Here is a 23,722-nt window from a genome sequence, read left to right on the forward strand (position 1 = left end):
TATCTGCAAACAACTCATTGTGCTTTATTAACTATCTATGGAAAAGATAAAATTATCATCAATTATAAGCCATCTTTGAGAATTTATTATCAGGCCCTACACCCAGCAGATACAAAAATGCTGGTCTATACCTAGCTTTGAGAGGATTGGACTTGGGTTCAAGAAGTACAATAAATGAAATAAATGGATATCCATCAGTTCTAATTTTAAGCTTTATTGAGCTTCAAATACATCAAAAGAGATGGAGGCCATCTGAGTGAGGATGGTTTCCTGGGATCTTTTCCTGTTCTCCTCATCTTAGGACCTTAGCATCTGCTGCTTCTTGTCCTGCAAAGCTCTTTCTCTGACATCCGCATGGCTCACTCTCACATTTCAAGTCTTTGCTCAAATGCCACCTTAACAGGAGGACAACTTGTCTGTTTATTTATTGGAAACTGTAGTGCTTTCCAGGGCCGTAACATCTCCCCAGACCAGTCTGGAAGTGTAGGACTTTTTCTCTTATTTATCTACCCAGAGGAGCATACCTTTTTCTGATCTGTGCAAAGGAGACTCATGGGCTAGCTGCAGCTCTAGATCTTACCTCGTTGATTTTTCTCTGTACCACTATTGCCACTCAACAAACTATGTATCTTACTATTTGCTTACTGTCTATTTCCTCACAGTCCCACTAGTAGTACATAAGCTCTATGAGGATAGGGATTTTTGCTTGTTTTCTTTATGTACCTACAGTGCTGTGATAACTAGTCTCTAAAATGAACCTCAAGGATCCTTACTTCCTGGTAGTCATGCTCTTGCTTTGTCATCACTCACATTGAACCAGGGCTAATCGGTGTGACCAACAATATGATGAGAGCAATGGCGTAGGACTTCCTTAGCTGGGTTTAAAAGGCATTGCAGTTTCCATCTTGCTCTCTTGCATTTTCCATTCTGGGGAAAGCCAGCTGCCATGTCGTGATGATACCAAGCAGCCTTATGGAGAGGACCTCATGGAAAGAAATCAAATTGTCAGTACCAACTTGGTACAAATCAGCAAGAGACTGATTTGCTTTGAAAGGAAATCTTCTAACCCCAGGCTTTGAGTCTTCCAGCTGAGTCCTCCAACGTCATGGAGCAGAGACCATCCTTTCCCACTGTGGCTTGTCTAAATTCTTGACCCACAGAAACAGTGGAAGATAATAAATGATCATTGTTGCTTTAAGCCAGTTAATTTTGGGTTTATTTATTATACAGCATGAATATAGTGCCTGGCCCATGGTAATTATTTGTTTGTTGAATGAGGGAATAAATATGAGCAGATTTCCCTCCTCAGGTACTTAGTGATCACAATATAAGGTCTGTACTGAATGTAAGCGAAACTGTATCAAAAGTCATCTGATCAACAGGAATATTAGTTTGGAACTTCAAGACCTAGGCTTGAATTTTGGATCTGCTATGTATTTGCATTTGATCTTGTATAATTTAATTTTTTTTTTTTTGGTTCTTAGTTTTCTTGTAAGCCAGGAATAACAATAACAATTATAATTATGCTACTAGTGATACCACTACCTGGCAAATCCCTGGTGACATTATAAATCTCTGGATCATATCTCTCCTGAAATCCACTCTACAACTGGAATTTTCTGTTACACGAATTAATAAAGCATATTTACAGTTTAAGTCAATTCTAGTTGTTGCTGTTACCTGCAAGCAAAAAGATCTTTATAGAAAACGTTGACACTAACATATATGGGAAATAGCAAACACAACCAGATTACATGTAATGTGGTAAACTGAAGTGTAATAATGAAGAAAGGGATATCAGATCACCTCATCACGAATTTCTGTGCTCCAATAACAAGGACATCCTAATTCACCTGCCAGGAAGGTCCAAACGGCTCTGTTTTCACAGAAAATCTGGTTTCTGTAGGTATATTTTAGAAGCCCTGACTTCTCATTTCTTCCCTAGGGTTGCATTTGGTAAGTAATTATGGCTTAGCCGTATCAAATTCATGTTTAAAGGCCATAAGGGACCAAAGAGCTATTTGTGTTCCAGAGAAGACACTCCAAGTGGGCAGATTGCATTGTACACAGACATAATGAAAACAGCAACCAGGCTTTGGTGCCTGCTGCCTCAGCCATAGGTCCTCAGAGAGTACGGTAGGGTCTTAAAGGCCACTTGCCACAACATCATCGGCTTGTCAGAGGCACCTCATACTGTTACAAGAGCAGCGGACACTGTATTGGGCATGTCACAAAATACTAATAAAAATCCCATCCTATGGGATGGAGAGTTTTCATTTCTAGGAGCTGAGGCGACAGCATGAAATATGGCTGCTGTATAATTTGGCCTCCTGAGGCCTGGAGAGAGAGTGTGAATTGAGGCAGTGGTCTGCATAATTTAGGCAGATCTCAAACCTATTTTATTAACATTAGTTATATTACCTCCTACATGTTAGAATGACTTTGATGGACAATTTAATTAAACTGCTGTTTCCTTTTTTGTAAGTGCAAATAATAATCTTTAAGTTTTAGGCTCTGCCGCTTGGATTAATTGGTCAAAAATAAACTTTTAGCAGAATTAGCTGGATAATTTCCTCAATTTGATGCATTTCTTCTGGAAATTTGCCCTACGCTCTCAAATTATTCCACAAAGCTTAGATTGATGCATTTGTACAGTTAAGGGACAGGACTGAAATAGCTCCTGAGGAAAAATATAAGTCTTCTCCTTAGGTTAAATTTTAAAATAGAAATAATATTTTTCTAAATATTGAACAAAAGCTTTTAAATTTTATTTTTAAATCATTTTCCTTGTAACCTTCAACCTTCAGAGCCAACTCTTGAGGTTTATCAACCTAAAGAAAGAAAGAGTGGGAGCAGGCTGGGACAATTTGACCACTGATGAGGGTTGAGTCTCAAAAATGACTTTTCAGAAAAAGAATAGTTGTGAAAATCAGGCATTAAAATGAGAATTTTTCTAAATCATATTATTCCCTTTTAAATATCAAGCACCGAGCCAGAAGGACTCAGATCATGGAGTTTCTTCTACAATGCAGAGATGATAACCCTTCCACTTATGGACAGAGGTCAACAGGCTTGCTGACCCCAGGCGAACAAGGGAAAGAAAGTTAAAGAGGAACTAAAAGCAAGGGCGAAATGAGTGACTTTGCAACTTTGTGACAAATTCTTGTGTAGAGAAGATGGAAAAGATCCAGGGACCTCTGTCACTACTTAAATCCATTAGAATGCTGAATTCTACATGGGCAGGAGTTTTAGTCTGTTTTGTTCACTGCTGTATCTCCAGAGCCCTGAGTAGTGTCAAGTGCATGGTAGGTGCTCGATAGGTATTTGTTCAAGGAACTAAAACTATAACATGAAGCAGCCTTGCAAAGTGCCTCCCAAGAATTCCAATACAATTTCAGCAAAGAGTATGTCTCTATTCTCATCCATCATAATCTGTAGTTGTCAGCTTCCTCTAGGAACATTATGCTCCATTTTAAGCACCATGGTTGATGTCAATAAGCTAGAAAGGGATCCAGAAAGAACAGACAGGACAAGGGAATTCTGAAAACCACTCCAAATGAGGAACAGTAGAAGCTACTTGAAGAAAAGGTGATTGATGACAGACGGACACTATTTTCAAATGTTAGAAGGACTTTCATAAAAGATGAGTCTGGACTAAATGAATGATTGCGTGTGCATTATTAGATCAGACGGGAAGATACTATGGAGAGAGAAATTTTGGCTCAACGTAACAAAGGAACTTTCAGTTTCAGTAATGGAATGGATTGCTTTATGAACCACAATGTGAGATTTAACTATGTGTTTGGTTGCATTTTCTTTTCAGTATTCATGTATATTTGTCTTCTCCCCACAACTCACTTGTAAATTCCTGAAAGCAGAAAATGTAAAGTTTGAACTGGTAGGGTTAGGTTTTAAAACTTTATTACTGTAGAGAGTCATAGGCCCTATCAACTGATTTTTCAGTATCTTAATCTGTAAGCTTACAAAGTGGCGTATTCAAATATGAGAAGTTGTCTCTGACTTCGAATCAATACGTAGACAGGCTTACTCTGATCATCTGATGTCTTTTGCAAAATGAAATTGAAATATTGCAAATGAGGCAAGATTTTAAGAAGTTAATGGTTTTCTTCCTATACGTGTGTGTAACATATATATATACATATATATATGAAACTGTAAACAAGGCGCCAGGAATTGACAGAATACCAATTGAAATGTTTCAACAAATGGATGCTGGAGGTACTCACTCATGTATGCCAAGAAATTTGGAAGACAGCTACCTGGCCAACTTACTGGAAAAGACCCATATTTGTGCCCATTCCAAAGAAAGGTTATCCAACAGAATATGGAAATTATCGAATATCATTAATATCACACACTAAATTTTGCTGAAGATCATTCAGAAACAGTTGCAGCAGTACATTGACAGGGAACTTCCAGAAATTCAAGCCAGATTCAGAAACGAATGTAGAACAAGGGATATCATTTTTGTCAGATATCTTCGCTGAAAGTAGAGAATACCAGAAAGAGGTTTACCTGTGTTTTATTGAGTATACAAAGGCATTCGAGTGTGTGGATCATAACAAATTATGGATAGCATTGAGAAGAAGGGAAATTCCAGGACACTTAAATGTGCTCATGTGGAGCCTATGCATAGACTAAGAGGCAGTCGTTCAAACAGAGCAAAGGGATACTGCGTGGTTTAAAGTTAGGAAGGGTATGCGTCCGGGTTGTATCTTTTCACCATACTTATTCAATCTGTATGCTAAGCAATTAATTCCAGAAGCTGGACTATGAGAAGAAGAATGGGGCATCAGGATTGGAGGACTCATTAACAACCTGCATTATGCAGATGACAGAATCTTGCTTGCTGAAAGTGAAGAGGACTTGAAGCACTTACTGATGAAGATGAAAGACCACAGTCTTTAAAATGAATTACACTGCAACATAAAGAAAACAAAAATCCTCACAATTGGACAAATAAGCCACATCATGATAAACGAAGAAAATATCAAAGTTGTCAAGGATTTTATTTTAGTTGGATCCACAATGAATGCCCACCAAAGCATCAGGCAAGAAATCAAATGGTGTATTACATTGGGCAAATCTGCTGCAAAAGACCTCTTTCAAGTGTTAAAAACAAAGATGTCATTTTGAGGACCAAGGTGTGCCTGACCCAAGCCACAGTATTTTCAATCACCTTATATCCATGTGAGGAGCCCTGGTGGTTAAATGGCTAGGTGGTGAAATGGTTAAGAGCTCAGGTTGCTAACCAAAATGTCAGTAGTTCAAATCCACCAGCCGCTCCTTGGAAACTCTACAGGCAGTTCTGCTCTGTCCTATGGGGTCACTATGAGTTGAAATGAACTCAACAGCAATGAGTTTGTCTGCTGTTTTTATATGTACGTGAAAGCTGAACAATGAATAAGGAAGACCTAAGAAGAAATGATGCCTTTGAATTATGGTGTTGATGAAGAATATTGAATATACCATGGACTGCCAGAAAAACAAACGAATCTGTCTCGGAAGAAGTACAGCTAGGATGCGCCTTAGAAGTGAGGATGATGAGAATGCGTCTCACATACTTTGGACGGGTTATCAGGAAGGACCAGTCCCTGGAGAAGGACATCATGCTTGGTAAAGCTGAAGGTCAGCGAAAAAGAGGAAGTCCTTCAACAAGATGGATTGACACAATGGCTGTAACATGGGCTCAAACATAGCAACGATTGTGAGCATGGTGCAGGACCAGGCAGTGTTTGGTTCTGTTGTACACAGGGTTGCTATGAGTTGGAACAGACTGGATGGGACCTAACAACAACTTTTAATATGATTTTATCCCATTTAATTATATATGAATTTTATGTTAACTAACAAGTATAAAAAAGGAAAGCCAATGCTGTTGAGTCAATCACAAAATTAAAAAAAAAGATGTTCATACTATATATATATATATATAACCTGCTTATATCACTTCTTAATTTAGCAGAGATGCTTCTTTCATGTCAGTATGGACCTTTCTAATCAGAATGACTGAAGGGTATTTCATCACATAACTATGCCGTCATTTCTTTATCCAATTTTCTACTGATGGCCACTTAGATTGCTTCTAAATTTTTACTGTTGTTAACAATGTAATCATCCACATATACATTTTTACGCATTTAACCATCCTTTTTTTCAGGATGTTTTACAAATTTTTAAGCTTTAAATTTTATCTTCTTTAAGATTTAAATTTTGATAGTTTATATGATTGTCTGTCTCTCTTTTCATTCAAAAGTTACCTGACTTGGTCTAGTCACCAGCCAAGGACTCATGTGTCACAGAAGAGGCAGTTGAGGAATTAGTCCTGGTTGAGGAAATGTGTTCCCAAGTAGGAATTAAAAAATATTTTATAATTTAACAACGTAAAAAATATTAAAAACAAAAAAATTTATATTAAAATTGGAAACAAGCAAAGTTAACCTATTAGATGTTAAGATAATGGCTATTACTGGCAGGCAGATGGGGATAAAGATTGGAATGGGGCATGAAGGGAAATTTTGGATGCTAGACCTTGGTGTTGATTGCAAGGTGTGCTCATTTTGTGAAAATTCGACAAGCCGTACATTTATGATTTGTCACTTTTACTTATGCTGTTGTTGTTAGGTGCCCTAGGGTCGGTTCTGACTCATAGCGACCCTATGCGCAACAGAACAAAACACTGCCCGGTCCTGCACCATGCTCACAATTGTTATGCTTGAGCCCATTGTTGCAGCCACTATGTCAATCCATCTTGTTAAGGGTCTTTCTCTCTTTTGCTGACCCTCTGCTTTACCAAGCAGGACGTCTTTCTCCAGGGACTGTTCCCTCCTGATAACATGTCCAAGGTACATGAGATGCAGCCTCGCCATTCTCACTTCTAAGAAGCATTCTGGCTGTACTTCTTCCAAGACAGATTTGTTTGTTTGTCTGGCTAGTCCATGGTATATTTAATATTCCTCACCAACAACACAATTCAAAGGCATCAATTCTTCTTTGGTCTTCTTTATTCAATATGAAAAAAAAAAAAAAAAACCCAGTGCCATCGATTCGATTCCGACTAAATTGAAAATGCCATGGCTTGGGTCAGGCACACCTTAATCCTCAAAGTGACATCTTTGCCTTTTAACTCTTTAAAGAGGTCTTTTGCAGCATATTTGCCAGGTGCAATATGTCCTTTGATTTCTTGACTGCTGCTTCCATGGGTATTGATTGTGGATCAAAATAAAATGAAATCCTTGACAACTTAAAATACTTTCTGCATTTATCATGATATTGCTTATTGGTCCAGTTGTGGGGATTTTTGTTCTCTTTATGTTAACGCATAATTTGATCTTCATCAGTAAGTGCTTCAAGTCCTCATCACTTTCAGCAAGCAAAGTTGTGTCATCTGTATATCGCAGGTTGTTAATGAGTCTTCCTCCAATCCTGATGCCCATTCTTCTTCATATAGTCCAACTTCTTGGATTATTTGCTCAGCGTACAGATTGAATAAGTATGGTATTATACTAAGTATTATGTTACATCAATAAAATAAGTTTAAAAACTTACGTTGTGCTTTGCATTTATATTTAAATCCTTAGGCAAATTCTAAGAATCAAATAATATTACAAGTTTATTTTGATTCATGTTGCTAATCATTCTGCAGAAAATTTGCAGTTTTGATTTCTACTAACAATACACAAAAATGCTACTTCCTTGCATTCTGGTCAATGCTTGTTAGTATCATGTTTCTAAGTTTTAAAGATTTATAAATAAAAATAAAATTATGTATATTTTCCCTTCAACTTTTTATTTTGAACACTTTCAAACTTACAGAAAAGCAGAAAGAATAATAAAATTAACACTCATACATTCGTCATTAGATTCACCAATATTTAATTTTGGCTCTTTGCTTTTTCTCTTTCTCACTCTTTACACACATGCACACACCTATGTGTATAGTGCGTGTGTGTTTGAGTGTATTTCTAAATTATCAGAAGTTTTAGACAATTTGCCCCTTAATGCATCATTTCAGTAAAAATATTTTTCTATATAATCTCAATACCTTTATCATACCTTGAAAATGAACGATAATTCCATAATACCAAGAAAAATCTAGTCCATATTCAAATTTTCACAATTGCCTCAGTATGGTCCTAACTGTATTGGTGTTTTCTTAATCCAGAATTCAATCAAGTTCATTTACTTTGCATTTGGCTGTTGTCTCTTTTATCTCTTTTCCTCTAACAGAGTCCCTCACCCCCTTCGCCACCCCAACTTTTTTTCATGACAACGAATTTTTTAAAAATCTGGGCCAGTTGAAAACATTCTGTTTGTTTTCAAACACATATGACCATGCTTGATTATGGAGGCTCATGTTGCAAAATTATTACAGGTTTTCAGAAGCCTGTATATCGGCAACTGTGACAAATTTTCATTTTTGTCTGTTGGTTAATCAGAGCAAGACATTGAATCTCCAGTTGGAAACCAGATGTTTTTACTGAGGAAAAAGAGAAAAAAAAAAGCATTAAGAGCTTTTAATTCTTACATTACTACTTTGGTTGCATAAGAAATAATAGTGACTTTTTTTCTCTGAAATGTATCACAAGGCTTTCTTTCATATTGACACTGCCACTGAATGGGTCGGTTAGTGTATAACCAGTTTAAAGGACCTGAAAACGCAGTGACAGCCAAGAAGGATATTTTGAAGTTTGAAATGGTCCCTATATAAATAGAACGGATCAGCATAACTTTGGGATAAAATTAGCCGACAGTTTGTGGACTCTCCAGCATGTGCCTGTTTGCTTGGTGCTGCTCTCCTGATAAATCACAACAAAGCTTCGAGAGGGAGAGGAAGCATGGACGGCACCACCACCCCTAGAACTAAATCTGCAGCTGCCAACTTAGTTAAGAAAAATTTCCTTGAGGCTTTAAAGTCAAATGACTTCGGAAAATTGAAGGCTATTTTAATCCAAAGGCAAATAGATGTGGACACAGTGTTTGAAGTTGAAGATGAGAATATGATTTTGGCTTCTTATAAACAAGGTAAAAAATATAGGTGTAATTGTAAAAGCGATAGAATACTGGATTTGTTGTTTAAAATGCACAGTGTCAGTAACCCACTTGAAACCAGTAGCTCTTATTGTTTCTTTAAGTATTTATTTTGAAATTATTTCTAATTTAATCCTTTCTTTTTAAAATAGGCAGCATCATGGGCTGATATATGTATTTCTTTTCATTTCTTTCTCCACTCCTGTGCCTGGAATTTGAAATCCTGGACAATCATATTTAGTAATGTTCTATTTCTAACTTTCCTTCTGACTGTAATGTCATAGAATAAAGAAAACATCTCTAAATTTTGGCGAACCAGGTTGTTGAGACATAATCCAGACAATGTGGCCGGCTTGAGAACAAGCTGCTAATTCTCTGTTAACAGCCACTTAACAATATACCATCTCTATGTCCATCTGGACGAAAAAGAGGATTTTTTTCCCCCCATTTGGAGGGTTAATGAATGAGTGAGGCTATGCCACAGGCACCATGATGGTCCTTATCATTTTAATGAATTTTCAATGCAGGTACAAAAGCTGAACCCAGGAAAACCAAAAAATTTAGCTTTTTATTTCCTTGACTATTTGATAGATCTAAAATTGTAGCTTTGTTTACAAAAATATCTAGCTTCTAAAGAATGAAGGAAAACAAAAATTAGAACAGAATTTTTTTTTTTATCAAGGGATTTTTCTGGGACTCATGCTTAACAAATCAGAAATAAATTAGAAGTGCGCTGATTCTGATTTCCCAAATCAGCTAGTTAATGGGAAACTTGAGTAACGAGGCCATCTGGTGAGCGAACTGCAAACAAACACTGTTTAACATCACTTTTGTTTAAACAAATAAGGTCTTGTGTGTAGCATTTAGAGAGCGATAGTAATTATTTTTTGTGTTCAAAAATAATTTCTGTTCACATATAAATCATCAGCATCATCAATTTTCAGATACAAATGCTAATGGTGTTTTATTTCTGCATTCACTTAATATCCTCTGATTGCCAGTTTTGAAAAAAAGTATAAAATAGTCGAGGTCAGTTTCTGTGTTTATATTTACTTGAGAGCTTTATAATAAATTGCCTTGCTGCTTTGTCTGCAAGATGAAGGAGGAGTCTATTTTTTAAAAGTCGTTGATGGGGACTCTGTTAAAGGGAAAAAGTATATACCATATTAATTAGATTACTTTCATCCTACTGGCTTTGTTCTGTGAAAGAATGTCTGAATGTTAAACACATTTTAAAAATTTATCTTTTACTTGTATTTTCATCCAATGTAAAATGGCTTAGGTGTAAGTCAGTATGTAATTTATTGGACCCTGGGTTGTGAAGAGTGCCTTTTCTCATCTCCTGAGCCTGCCAAGTTGCACAGACCATGGTAAGGCTTTGAGATTATAAGAAAGGAAGTTTTAGGAGCAGGGTCTCTAGAAACAGGCAGTCGTTGCCCCTGCTTCCAATGGTGTCTTCACCCCTGAGTGAGAAGACAATGCATTTTAAATTCTTCTTGTCAGTATGAGCTGACTCCTATGGTCCTCGTAGAGCTAAATTTTCATTCACGCTAATGGGTGTTTTCCTAGCGTTAGGACTGTGGGATGTGGCTTTCAATTAGGGAGACACAAATCACACCCTCTGGGAAAGGGAAAGAACGGTTCCTTTCTTAAGCAAGCTGTGTGGATGTATGCACAGAAATAACAGAATTTGTGAGCATATCTTCAGGGTTTACGCAGGAAATCATTTGTGTATGAGTGTGTAGAAAGAAATACACACGGTCATTGTTTAACATGAATAGGAATAAGAATCTGGCATAAAATCTGAAACCACGGGTTAAAACTTCATCTTTCTTCAAATTTTTCACATGCCTTCCAGCCTGATGATCAATCCTTTTACATAGCAGTTAGGAATGGAAGTGATAAATAGAACCCCAGTGTCTAGCCAAGGAAAATTGACCTAAGTGATTATACAAATTTTTTTAAGTCACAAAGGAATTCTCAGTGAACAAGGTAGCCCTGATAATGGGTCAGTTAGCTCCTTTCTGAATAGTTCTAAGGGCAGGCACCTATTTCTGTGTGGCCTTGAAAAAGATGTCTTTGGATTAAGCTTTGTGAGACTTTATTAAATCAAAGCAGACCTCTTAGACGTTGAATGCTGTTGAACGGCTATACGCTACTGTTGAATTTTTTCATGCACTTTTTCAAAGCTCTACACAGAAACGTGTACAGATCTTACGTGTGCAGCTTGATTACTTTTCACCAAATAAACAAACCTACGTAACCAGCATCCAGATCAGGAAACAGAGCATGACTTGTTTACTTCTGAAGTGTGGGAATTTTCAGGTTTTATTTCTTTTTGGCTTAATAAGCAAGGCAATATGTAAAACCCATAACAGATATCATATAGATATGACTACTTTTAAATTTGCTTGTGTCATTGATAATATAATTCTATGGGCAACATTTGATGGGCCTGCTGGAGATCAACAGTGGTTATGAATGGTTACAACAATTCATTCAAAACCATGAAAATTTTATTTTAGGACATAACATTTTTCATAGAATTTCAAAAAGTGACCACATTTTACCCCTAAATATAGTATGCCTAAGCCATGGGGGTCACCATGAGCTGAAATTGACTTGATAGCACCTAATGACAACAAGCCAGTATAAATGACCTTTATAAGTTTTGGAAAGGTAACTCTGAACTGTTTTGGTGAAGAGATCAATTTAGGGTATAAATATTGTTCCCCCAAATCCACGGTCTAATTGGCACACTAATAATCAAAAGTTGACCTCATAAGCAAATATAAAGTGTGGATTTTGTGAGGAACGTAGAACTAAATTTTGGGGTTGCAATGAAGGCTGGGAACTCATTTCCGTCTTTTTTTTTTTCCCCTGTGGCATTTCCCCCCTCCCCGTGGCAACCGGCTCACCTCATTGAGTGGCTTCCCTTCTCTGTCCTGAATAGATTCAGAAGCCAGTCTGCAGAGCTCATGTTCAAACCGTGGGTCCTGGCTCTCCCCAGTACCTGATAATGATTCTTAATATTGGAGAAATCTCATCTTAATTTTTCAGTTTAAGTTCTGAATCAAATCTTCAGATAAAATCACATAAACCAAAAAACCAAACTCACTGACGTCCAGTTGATTCCAACTCATAGCGACCCTACGGGACAGAACAGAACTGCCCCATAGAGTTTCCAAGGAGTGCCTGGCAGATTCAAACTGCCGACCTCTTGGCTAGCAGCTATAGCACTTAACTACTATGCCACCATAAAGGAAACGTTGGAAGCATGCTGGTTGGCATTTGAGACACCTCAAGAGGAAGTTAGAGATATAAATCTGAAAAGCAAAAACAAGTAAGCCAAATTGCATCTACAAGACAATCACTTTAACATTGGAATGACATGAAAAAAACATAAAATTAACTGAGGGATGCAGTAAGTAGTCCAATAGTCAAGGAATGCCAATGACATAAAGTTTACTATGAGCCAAGCGCACAGTATTTAAATTGAAAACTGGGCCTCTCTCTAAGGGAACTGAAAACTATTCATCGTGGTTCTCATTGGTGACCTCCATATTGGAAACATGAATGTTTTCAAAGGTTTTTCCAACTATATATTTTGATTCTCCTTCAGATGGATGAGCCTTGGCTCATTAATGATACAGGCAGAACATCAGACTTATCTCTTTGGTATGAAATTCCCTAGTCAGCAAGGTTAATCAGAGTCCTTGTATTAATCAGTGTGATGCATTTTAAGCCCTCCGTTTATGCCCACAGCCGCTGGTTCCTTGGCTGGTAGTCATATTTTTAATTAAAATACCCAATGAATGATTTTACTTGAAAACTTTCTGGCAGGTACTCTACCTACTTTACTAAGTAGCAGCTGCTGTCCAAAAATCTCCTAAAAGCTCTTATTCCCACTCTCTTAATGAATGATCTCTTTATCACCTAATTTTTCTCTTTGCCAGAACTTTACTCTCTTGCTTTCCTATTACCACCTTTGGGTCCCTTTTTCTTCCAAGATGTTCAAATTTTCTTCTTTTAAACTTTAGATTTCAAGCTTGCTTGTTTTCTTCCTCGGGGGTTTGGGGGGAGGGAATCTCTGAGAGTTATCCTGAAAATATTAGTTATTAAAAAATAGCCAAGAATGGGGCTTCAGTGTATAATCCATCAGGACTGTGTAAATACGTGGACGCAGGCAGAACAAATGTGTACTAATCCAGCCACGAGCAGCGCTCGTATCCTTCGGCTGTAGTAACAACGGCTTCTTGTGTGTGAGGGTTCTTTTAACTCAGATAATGTGGTAGCTTGATAGCTGCTGCAGAGCCGGGCTTAGCTCAAGGTTTACCAGAGTTGTGTACATCCGCCCCCAAAGTGGGAGCAGACCCAATCACCTCTTCTGAAAGAGGATCAAATCTCCTCACCCCTTACCGTGTTTCCTCAGTTGGGGGGCTTTCTACTCAGCTACTTAGACCTATCTCCTTGGTTTCAGATTTAAAAAAAAAAAAAAAAGTGAGAGAGATTAGTCTGCATTATTTTTGTAGGGGTAAAACTTCTAAAATTCCCTCACAACTTTTAGCTACAAATGATGTTAGTTTGGAGGTGAACTGTTTACAGCCTTCAGAACACAGACGACCATTTAAAGATCCTGGGGTGACCAGAGTTTGGATGGACATCTGTCAGCTCTCCTTAGATGAAACAAGGGCACTTCACAATACTTAACCTTTAAAAAAAAAAAAACCTTTAGGAGACTAATTATTCTCATTCGTAAAATAAAGGCTTTGGCAAGATCCTCTCCAAGCCCCTGTATGCTGACCATTCATCATGTTATGAGGGAGAAATTATGTACGCAGACTGCATTTCCACGCCATGATCTCTGGAAGGTAAACCAAAAATAAAAACAAAGAAACAACCGAACTCATTGACAGGGAATTCCAGCTCATGGTGACCTCATGCGTTACGAAGTAGAACTGCTCCGCAGGGTTTTCTTGGCTGTCATCTTTACAAAGAAGATCGCCAATTATTTCTCTTGCAGAGCTACTGCGTGGATTTGAACAGCCAATCTTTAGGTTAATAGTCCAATTCAAACCGTTTGCTGCCACCCAGGGACCTTAGAAAGATAACGGGTAACTGAAAATATAAATCCACATGGGCATGACCTGTATTTGGGAGTCCCCTGGGGATGTTTGCAAAGAAGAAAGAATCTGTATTTTGTCTCCCTTCTCTTATCAGTTAAGCCCCTTGCTCAAGCAGAGCTGTTTTGCAGGGACCTGCCGTAGCACACAGACTGCAGACCTGGGTAGAGATCGCAAGTGGTTTATGTTAGAGGAAATACCGGCTCCTCACTTGCTGGAGGGCTTTTTTCCTGGGCTCTGTCCCACCCCTGTCCTTTGTGCCCTCTGAGCACACAGCAAAAGGGCAGCCTGGCATCTGCAGAGGTGAGCAGAGGGAGGCCCTTTGAAAGACAAATGCTAAAAATCAATCACATTCTAGCTTCGAAGCCCCAAGACGATTCTGCTGAGGGAATGAGGGAGAGTGTGAAAAATGAATCTGCCTTATAGGTTAACTGTGTTTCTATCATGCTGTGACTGTTGAGGGTTATATTTGGGCAGGCATATTCTAATCTCTTGATGTATCAGTGCCTACACCAGTATGTTATAATCTGTGGTTTTGAAGATGGCTTTACCTCCAGTTTGTCCTCAGTGAGGGTAGGTGTGGTAGAAAGGACTCTGCCCCTCATTTCCACACTAGGTAAACTTGGGGGTTGTTCAGGAGCCTGTGGTTGCAGCCTCATTTTAAGGCATGAGATTGTACATGGGTGGCCACTTTGCTATGGGGCTGCCAGTACTCTGCTCAAAGTGGGAGTCTTTCCTGTTACTTTCCAGGGTGAACTATTTAGAACTCTCCCTACCCCTAAAACCAAAAAAAAAAAAAAAAAACAGTTGACCACTCCCAAGCAAAGGTGGCCATCAAATTGACTCATGGCGACCCCATGTGTTGCAGAGTAGAACTGTGCTTCACAGAGTTTTCATCGCTGTGCCCTTTGAGAAGCAGATTACCAGGCCTTTCTTCTGAGGTACCTCTGAGTGAGTTCAAACCACCTTTCAGTTAGTAGCTGAGCACTTGACTGTTCGCACCACCAGTGACTCCTCCTTCCTTTCCCCAAAGTTCTGTAAAACGACTTCAAGATGTACCTCAGCATACCCTGATCTATATCCTATGATCTGTCCTATTCCTATTTCTTCATTTTCCTTCCCCGGGGGCAGCAGCTAGGGCACCCTGTTGCCACCCATCTGCACACATTTCCATCTAGGAGAGGTGAGTTGCAGGCGCACTTCCATTCCGGGGGTCCGCTGGATTCTAGCAGCTGGTGGGTGGGCTGGGAGCCTGATGTACCAGTTGATGATTATAGGAGATGCAGATGAAATTGACTGAGAAACCAAGGATGACTGCTTCACATAATAAATGGGTAGGAGACATTGTCTGGGTGCTATTGGGAATTTGGGAGGAAGAAAACAATCAACAAGCAAATGCATTTCCATATCAGAAACGTGACATATTATAGATGAGTTCAGGGTATTCTTCCCTTCCTTGTGATTTGTGAAGCAGCCTTGGAGCTAAACCTATTCTGCGTTCACAAAGACAAAGACAGATGGAAACCCTGCATTGCAGACATCCCGAGTCCATTAGCTTGGACTGAGGCAGGCAACTTATGGCTCTAGCAGGCTGAAAAAGTGGCAGTTTTCTCATCTGGAAAATGAAAGGCTTGGACTGGATAATCTTCTTTCCAGCGCTAACATTCTCTGTTTCTTTGATTTTACATCAAAATGGTGTTTTCTTAATCAGCTCTCTCTGCTTCCTTTCTGAGGTCATTTTTCTTTCCATTGCAGAAGCAGGCTTGAGTTTCCAAGCAATTGCTGCATATAGCTGCTTAATCTGTGCTGCTAATCGGCAGGCAAAACACATCCTGGGTTTTAGATTTGGAACCAGCTTCTTTCTGAGGCAGAGAGAAAAGACTGTCTTTGCGAATTGCCTGTTGAGGAAATTTGAGAATTAAAAGAACTGATTAAGGATTTGTATTCATGTGATTCAATCAGTTATCAAAGGCAGGTTGCATACCACAGGGCTTAAAAACAGCTTGGAACACAACACAATATCCAAAACTAAATAGAAATGGAGAAATAGCTATTTAGGCATGTAATGTGTGTACATCTATCTACACACACACACAAACACGCAGGTACAGATGCCACACACCCCTTAGAGGCATGAGGTTGATGCTCTTCAGCCCAGGCTGTCTGTAATATAATTTTAGCTTGAAAGTTGATATCACCAAATACCTTCCTTCTCAGGGTCTGGAATTTCAAATTCAAATCTTACAACCTAATTCTATTAAGTACAGATTTCCATATAAATTCAAACAATCCTTTAAACAATCCTCACTCCATTAAAACTTATTGCGAATTGAGTTTGGGTTTCTTTTTTAAAAGAGGATTAGGGTAAGTGAAGAGGTGGGAGGAAGAGAAAACAAGATGGCCCTAGAATTTTGAATGGGCATAGAAAAGGGATTGTGTGGGTGCGGGTAGGTGTAGACAGAGGGTGGAGGGAGGGCTGCAGAAACACAGACTTCAGTCTGGGTTCGTTCATTCCTGGGGAACTAATCAGCACTGTGTATGACCCTACGAACGGCCTCTTTAAATAAAATTATTTTCCTGTAGACATGGGGATAATAGTTTAATTTTACTTTTTTTTTTATGAAGAGTTATGCAAGCAAGATACTAAATTTAAAACTTACAAAGGGGGTATCCAGGGACAAGTAAATTTATGTCCTTGTCCCCCAGCCTCCCAGGTCTTCCTGGAGGTTTCCAGGGTTCATAACTCCAGGGACCACCATTCACAAAGAGTACAACAGAAATGATGTCCTTGGAGCTAGGCAATACAATGGCCCTGATAGGGCATTTCACTCAATGAGCAATTACACTTGTATGATGAATACCAAGGAATAAAATTGTTGGGTCAAATAGGATACACTTTTTAAGCTGATTGTTGTTAGGTGCTGTCAAGTCGTTCCTGACTCACAGTGACCTATGCGCAACAGAAAGAAACACTGTGAGGTCCTGCTCCATCCTCAAAATTGTTGCTATGTTTGAGCCCATTTTCTTCAGCCACTGTGTCAACCCACCTCACTGGGGATTTTCCTGTTTTATGCCGACCCTCCACTTTACCAAACATAATGTCCTTCCTGATAACCTGTCCAAAGTAAGCAAGATGAAATCTCACTATCCTCGCTTCTAAGGAACATTCTGACACTGCTCCTTCCAAGCAGATTTGTTTGTTCTTCTGGCAGTTCATGGTATATTCAATATTCTTCATGAACACCATAATTTAAATGCATCAATTTTACTTTAATCTTCCTTTTTCATTGACCAGCTTTTGCATGCATATGAGATGATTGAATATACCATGGCTTGAATTTTTTTTTTTTTTGAGTCGGGCACACCTTAGTCTTCAAGGTGACATCTTTGCTTTTTTAACACTTTGAAGAGGTCTTTTGCAGCAGATTCATCCAATGCAATATATTGTTTGATTTCTTGACTGTTGCTTCCATGGGTGTTGATTGTGGATCCAAATAAAATAAAATCCTTGACAACTTCAATCTTTTCTCCATTTATCCTGATGTTGCTCATTCGTCCTGTTGTGAGGATTTTTGTTTTCTTTACGTTGAGGTGTAATCCATACTGAAGGCTATGGTCTTTGACCGTTGGTAAGTGCTTCAGGTCCTCTTTGCTTTCAGCAAGCAAGGTGGTGTCATCTACATATCACAAGTTGTTAATTAGTCTTCCTCCAATCCTGATGCCCCGTTCTTCTTCATATAGTCCAGTTTCTCAGATTATTTGCTCAGCATACAGATTAATAAGTATACTGAAAGGATGCAACACTGACACACACCTTTCCTGATTTTAAACCATGTAGTATTTTTTTTCTAGTATCACTTTGTTCTTTTTGAACAATTACCTCTTTGCCTATGTACAGATTCCTCATGAGCACAATTAAGCCTTCTGGAATTCCCATTCTTCCCAATGTTATCCATAATTTCTTATGATCCACACAGCCACATGCCTTTTAAAAGTCAGTAAAACACAGTGTCTTGGACTGAATTTTGTCCCCCCAAAATGTGTGTCAACTTGCCTAGTCCATGATTCCCAGTATTGTGTGATTGTCCACCATTTTGTGATCTGATGTGATTTTCCTATGTGTTGTAAATCCTACCTCTAAGATGTTAATGAGGTGGGATTAGTGGCAGTTACGTTGATGAAGCAGGACTCAGTCTACAGGATTAGGTTGTGTTTTAAGCCAATCTCTTTTGAAATATAAAAGAGAGAAGCAAGCAGAGTCATGGGGACCTCATATCATCAAGAAAGTAGAGTCAGGAGTGCGTGTCCTTTGGACCTGGGATCCCTGCACTGAGAAGCTCCTAGAGCAGAGGAAGATTGATGAAAAGGACCTTCCTCCAGAGCTGACAGAGAAAGACTTTACCTGGGGCTGGCACCCTGAATTTGGACTTTTAGCCTCCTAGACTGTGAGCGAATAAATTTCTCTTTGATAAAGCCATCTACTTGTGGTATTTCTGTTATAGCAGCACTAGATAACTAAGACACACAGGTAAACATCTTTCTGTTATTCTCTGCTTTCAGCCAAGATCCATCTGACATCAGCAGTGATAGCCCTTGTTCCATGCCTTCTTCTGAATCTGGCTTGAAGTTCTGGCAGTTCCCTATCAATGTACTGCTGCAACCATTTTTGAACTACCTTCAGCATAATTTTACTTGCATGTGATATTAATGATATTGTTCAATAATTTCTGCATTCTGTTGAATCACCTTTCTTTGGAATGGCCATGAATATGGATCTCTTCTCGTCAATTGGTCAGGTAGCTTATCTTCCAAATTTCTTGGCATAGAACAGTGAGCACTTGTAGCATTGTATCTGTTTGTTGAAACATTTCAGTTGGTATTCTGTCAGTTCCTGGAGCCTTGTTTTTCACCAATGCTTTCAGTACTCCTTGGATTTTTTCCTTCAGTATCATAGGTCCTTGATCATATGCTACCTCCTAAAATGGATGCGTGTTGACCAATTTTATTTGGTACAGTGACTGTGTATTCCTTCCATCTTCTTTTGATGCTTCTTGCATTGTTCAATTTTTTGCCCATAGAATCCTTCAGTATTGCAACTCGAGACTTGAATTTTTTCTTCAGTTCTTTCAGTTTGAGAAATTCCAAGTGTATACTTTCCTTTGGGTTTTCTTACTCTAGGTTTTTGCACATTTCATTATAATACTTTGTCTTCTCGTACTGCTCTTTGAAATCTTCTGTTCAGCTCTTTACTCCATCATTTCTTCCTTTCATTTTAGCTACTCTGCATTCAAGGACGTGGAACCAGGGATATCATTGCTGATGTCAGATGGATCCTGGCTGAAAGCAGAGAATACCAGAAGGATGTTTACCTGTGTTTTATTGACTATGCAAAGGCATTTGACTGTGTGGATCATAATAAATTATGGATAACATTGCAAAAAATGGGAATTCCAGAAAACTTAATTGTGCCCATGAAGAACCTTTACATAGATCAAGAGACAGTTGTTCGGACAGAACAAGAGGATACTGATTGATTTAAAGTCAGGAAAGGTGTGCATCAGGGTTGTATTCTTTCACCATACCTAGTCAATCTGTATGCTGAGCAAATAATACAAGCAGCTGGACTGTATGAAGAAGAACGGGGCATCAGGATTGGAGGAAGACTCATTAAGAACCTGCATTATGCAGATGACACAACCTTGCTTGCTGAAAGTGAAGAGGACTTGAAGCACTTACTAATGAAGATCAAAGACCACACCCTTCAGTATGGATTGCACCTCAACATAAAGAAAACAAAAATCCTCACAACTGGACCAATGAGCAACATCATGATAAATAGAGAAAAGATTGAAGTTGTCAAGGATTTCATTTTACTTGGATCCACAATCAATTCCCATGGAAGCATCAGTCAAGAAATCAAATGACGTGCTGCATTGGGTAAATCTGCTGCAAAGGACCTCTTTAAAGTTTTGAAAAGCGAAGGTGTCACCTTGAAGACTAAGGTGCTCCTGACCCAAGCCATGATATTTTCAATCACATCATATGCATGTGAAAGCTGGACAATGAACAAGGAAGAGCGAAGAAGAATTGGCACCTTTGAATTGTGGTGCTGGTGAAGAATAGTGAATATACCATGGACTGCCAAAAGAACGGACAAATCTGTCTTAGAAGAAGTACAACCAGAAAGCTCCTTAGAAGCAAGGATGGCGAGACTGCATCTTACATACTTTGGACATGTTGTCAGGAGGGATCAGTCCCTGGAGAAGGACATCATACTTGGCAGAGTACAGGGTCAGCAGAAAAGAGGAAGACCCTCAATGAGGTGGATTGACACAGTGGCTGCAACAATGAGCTCAAGCATAACAACGATTGTAAAGATGGCTCAGGACCAGGCAGTGTTTCGTTCTGTTGTGCATAAGGTAGCTATGAGTCGGAACCAACTCGACGGCACCTAACAACAACAACAACACACATTTAAGAACAAATTCCAGAGTCCCTTCTGACATCCATTTTGGTCTTTTCTTTCTTTTTATTGATCTTTTGCTTTCTTCATGTATGATGTCCTCCATGTCATCCCAAACTCTTCTGGTCTTCTGTCATTAGTGTTCAGTGTTTTGAGTCTATATTGAGATGGTCTTTCAATTCAGGTGGGATATACTCAAAGTCTTACTTTGGCTCTCATAGACTTGTTTTAATTTTCTTCAGCTTCAACTTGAATTTGTGTACGAGCAATTGATGGTCTGTTCCACAGTCGGCCTCTGGCCTTGTACTGACTGATAATATTGAGCCTTTCCATTATCTCTTTCCACAGATGTAGTCATTTGATTCCTGTGTATTCCATTTGACGAGGTCCAGTGTATAGTCACTGGTTATGTTGTTGAAAAAAAGTACTTGCAATGAATAATTCATTGGTCTTACAAAATTCTGTCATGCGATTTCTATCACTAAGGCCATATTTTCCAACTACCAATTCTCCTTTGTTTCCAACTTTCACATTCCAATCAGCAGTAATTATCAATGCATCTTGATAACATCTTTGATCAATTTCAGAAAAATCTTCAATTTCTTCATCTTTGGCCTTAGTGGTTGATGCATAAGTTTGAATAATAGTGGTGTTAACTGGTTTTCCTTGTAGGCATATGGGTATTATCCTATCACTGACAGAGTTGTACTTCGGGGTAGATCTTGAAATGTTCTTTTTGACGATGAATTCAGCACCGTTCCTTTTCAATCTGTCATTCCCAACATAACAGACCATACGACTGTCTGATTCAGAATGCCAATACCAATGCATTTCAGCTCACTAATTCAGAGGATATTAATCATGTCTTGCTCTGTTTCATTTGTGATGACTTCCAATTTTCCTAGATTCATACTTTGTATATTCCACATTCTGATTACTAATGGATGTTTGCAGCTGCTTCTTCTCATTTTGAATTGTGTCATATCAGCAAATGAAGGCCTTGAAAGCTTTGTTCCATCTGTATCATTAAGGTTGACTCTACTTTGAGGAGGCAACTCTAGCACGATCGTATTTTGAGTGCCGTCCAAACTGAGGAGGTCATCTTCTGGCACCATACTAGACAATGTTCCGCTGCTGTCCATAAGGTTTTTACTGGCCAGTTTTTTCAGAAGTAGATCTCCAGGCCCTTCTTCCCAGTCTGTCTTAGCCTAGAAGCTCCGCTGAAATTTGTGCACCATGGATGACCCTGCTGTTATTTGAAATACTGGTGGCATAGCTTCCATCATCACAGCAACACACAAGCCACCACAGTACGACAAATTGACAGACAAGAGGTGATGAGTTGTGATAGCTACTGGCAAATTAGAAGCTGCATAAATTTACACTCCCCCCAGCAATATAGGAGAAAGCCTCTTTCCAAACACTGGAAGGGCCCTTTAAGAAGGTATACTTGGATAGGGTGGAGCAAGGAGAGAACAGTTTCACCTTCCTTCTCATATCTTGAATGAGTCCCATGTCTTCTAAGAGGCACACTTACTGAGTGCTTACTGTATACTAGGTACTGTCCTAAGCACTTCCCACATATTGGCTCATTTAATCCTCGCAATGACCCTATGAAGTAAGTATTTTCATATCCGCATTATACAGATAGGGCAATTGAGACACAGAGTGGTCAACCAGCTTGCTCAGGGCCTGTAGCTAGGAGTTATGAACATGGATAGTCTGGTGCCTGAGCTCAGCCCCCTCAGATACTATTTTCCCCTTTCTCAGCTCAAGATCAGAATGAGTACGTGACAACCATGTAGGATATAATAGTGGTATGTATGTAGTGTTTTTCACTCAAGTAAAAGAATTTTAGTACCTAATCTGATCACGAGGCCTATTTTCAATGTGGTCATCATCCTCAGAGAGCCCTCCAGACACTCAGCATTTCTTACAAAAGGTCATCCCCAGAAGTAATCACAGTATTTTGGATTTATTTTGTCCTCATCTAATCAGTGAAGAATACAACTTTTACTTTGCTTGTTCTGGGCACTGTACTTTTTTAAATGTAGCTTAAGATTGTATTATCATTTTTGGCAGCTCCATTGCACTGTTGGCTCATTTTGAGATTACCATCAACTCAAACCCCTAGGTCTTTTCTCAAATAAATTGCCACTAAAACATATTCTGCTTAGCTTATACCGGTATAACAAAATTTTAATAACCTAAAACCAAACTTTTGACTTACCCATGTTAAAATTTACTTTGTTGTTACAGCCCTAGAGTTTCTTCTGGACTCTCGAGCTATCGCTACATCTTCATCTTGTCCTAAATATTCCATCCTTCTGTACTTATTTTCCCTTCCTGCTATAGTGAGCTTAGGTTCCATGGCTATAGATATTGACATTGGAAGAAAGTTTATAAAAGATCACTGTTATAGCTTGTCAAAAACAGCAATCGTTGGAGACTTGTAAAGAAAAGATCTAGCTCAGTATATAGAAGCCAGAGGTCAGAGGAAGAAAGGAACTATGTGGGGAAGGGAGAGAAAGGGCATGAACATTTCCAACAACTAATGGGAAATTCTATCTAAGATCTCAGTTCTAAGAACAGCTGTGCTTCTCGTGACCAATTAATTTGTGTTTAGCTTGTGGGTATATGTTGTCATTGTCGTTAGGTGCCGTTGAGTCAGTTCTGACTCATAGTGACCCTATGTACGACAGAACGAAACACAGCCTGGTTCTGTGCCATCCTCATTATCGTTGTTATGTTTGACTATTGCTGCAGCCACTGTGTCAATCCATCTCTTTGAGGGTCTTCCTCTTTTTCTCTGATCCACTACTTTACCAAGCATGATGTCCTTCTCCAGGTATTGTTCCCTCCTGATAACATGTTCAAAGTATGTGAGATGAAGTCTCACCATCCTCACTTCTAAGGAGTGAGGTATTTGTGGGTATATGTGGTTTTTTTTGTGTGTGTTTGTGGTTATAGCTAATTATGCAATATATCATATTTTCCTGTTTATGTTGGCTGCTAGAAAATTCAAAGCCAAAATTGAAGTCCAGTTGTAGTGTACAAGACATGATTTATATTTTGTGGAGCTATC

General features: G+C 38.8%; 1 protein-coding gene across 1 annotated transcript in view; it reads left to right on the plus strand.

Moving 5' to 3' along the window:
* Positions 1-8,788: 8,788 nt before the first annotated feature.
* The window catches only part of ASB4 (ankyrin repeat and SOCS box containing 4), a 70,337-nt gene continuing 55,403 nt past the window's right edge, over positions 8,789-23,722 (plus strand). The window contains exon 1 of the mRNA XM_003407129.2: positions 8,789-9,045. Within this exon, the coding sequence (XP_003407177.1) occupies positions 8,859-9,045 (187 nt within the window). The 5' untranslated portion in view covers positions 8,789-8,858. The remainder of the gene's footprint in view (positions 9,046-23,722) is intronic.

The sequence above is a fragment of the Loxodonta africana genome, chromosome 8, assembly GCF_030014295.1.
Source record: "Loxodonta africana isolate mLoxAfr1 chromosome 8, mLoxAfr1.hap2, whole genome shotgun sequence".
NCBI lineage: Eukaryota > Metazoa > Chordata > Mammalia > Proboscidea > Elephantidae > Loxodonta > Loxodonta africana.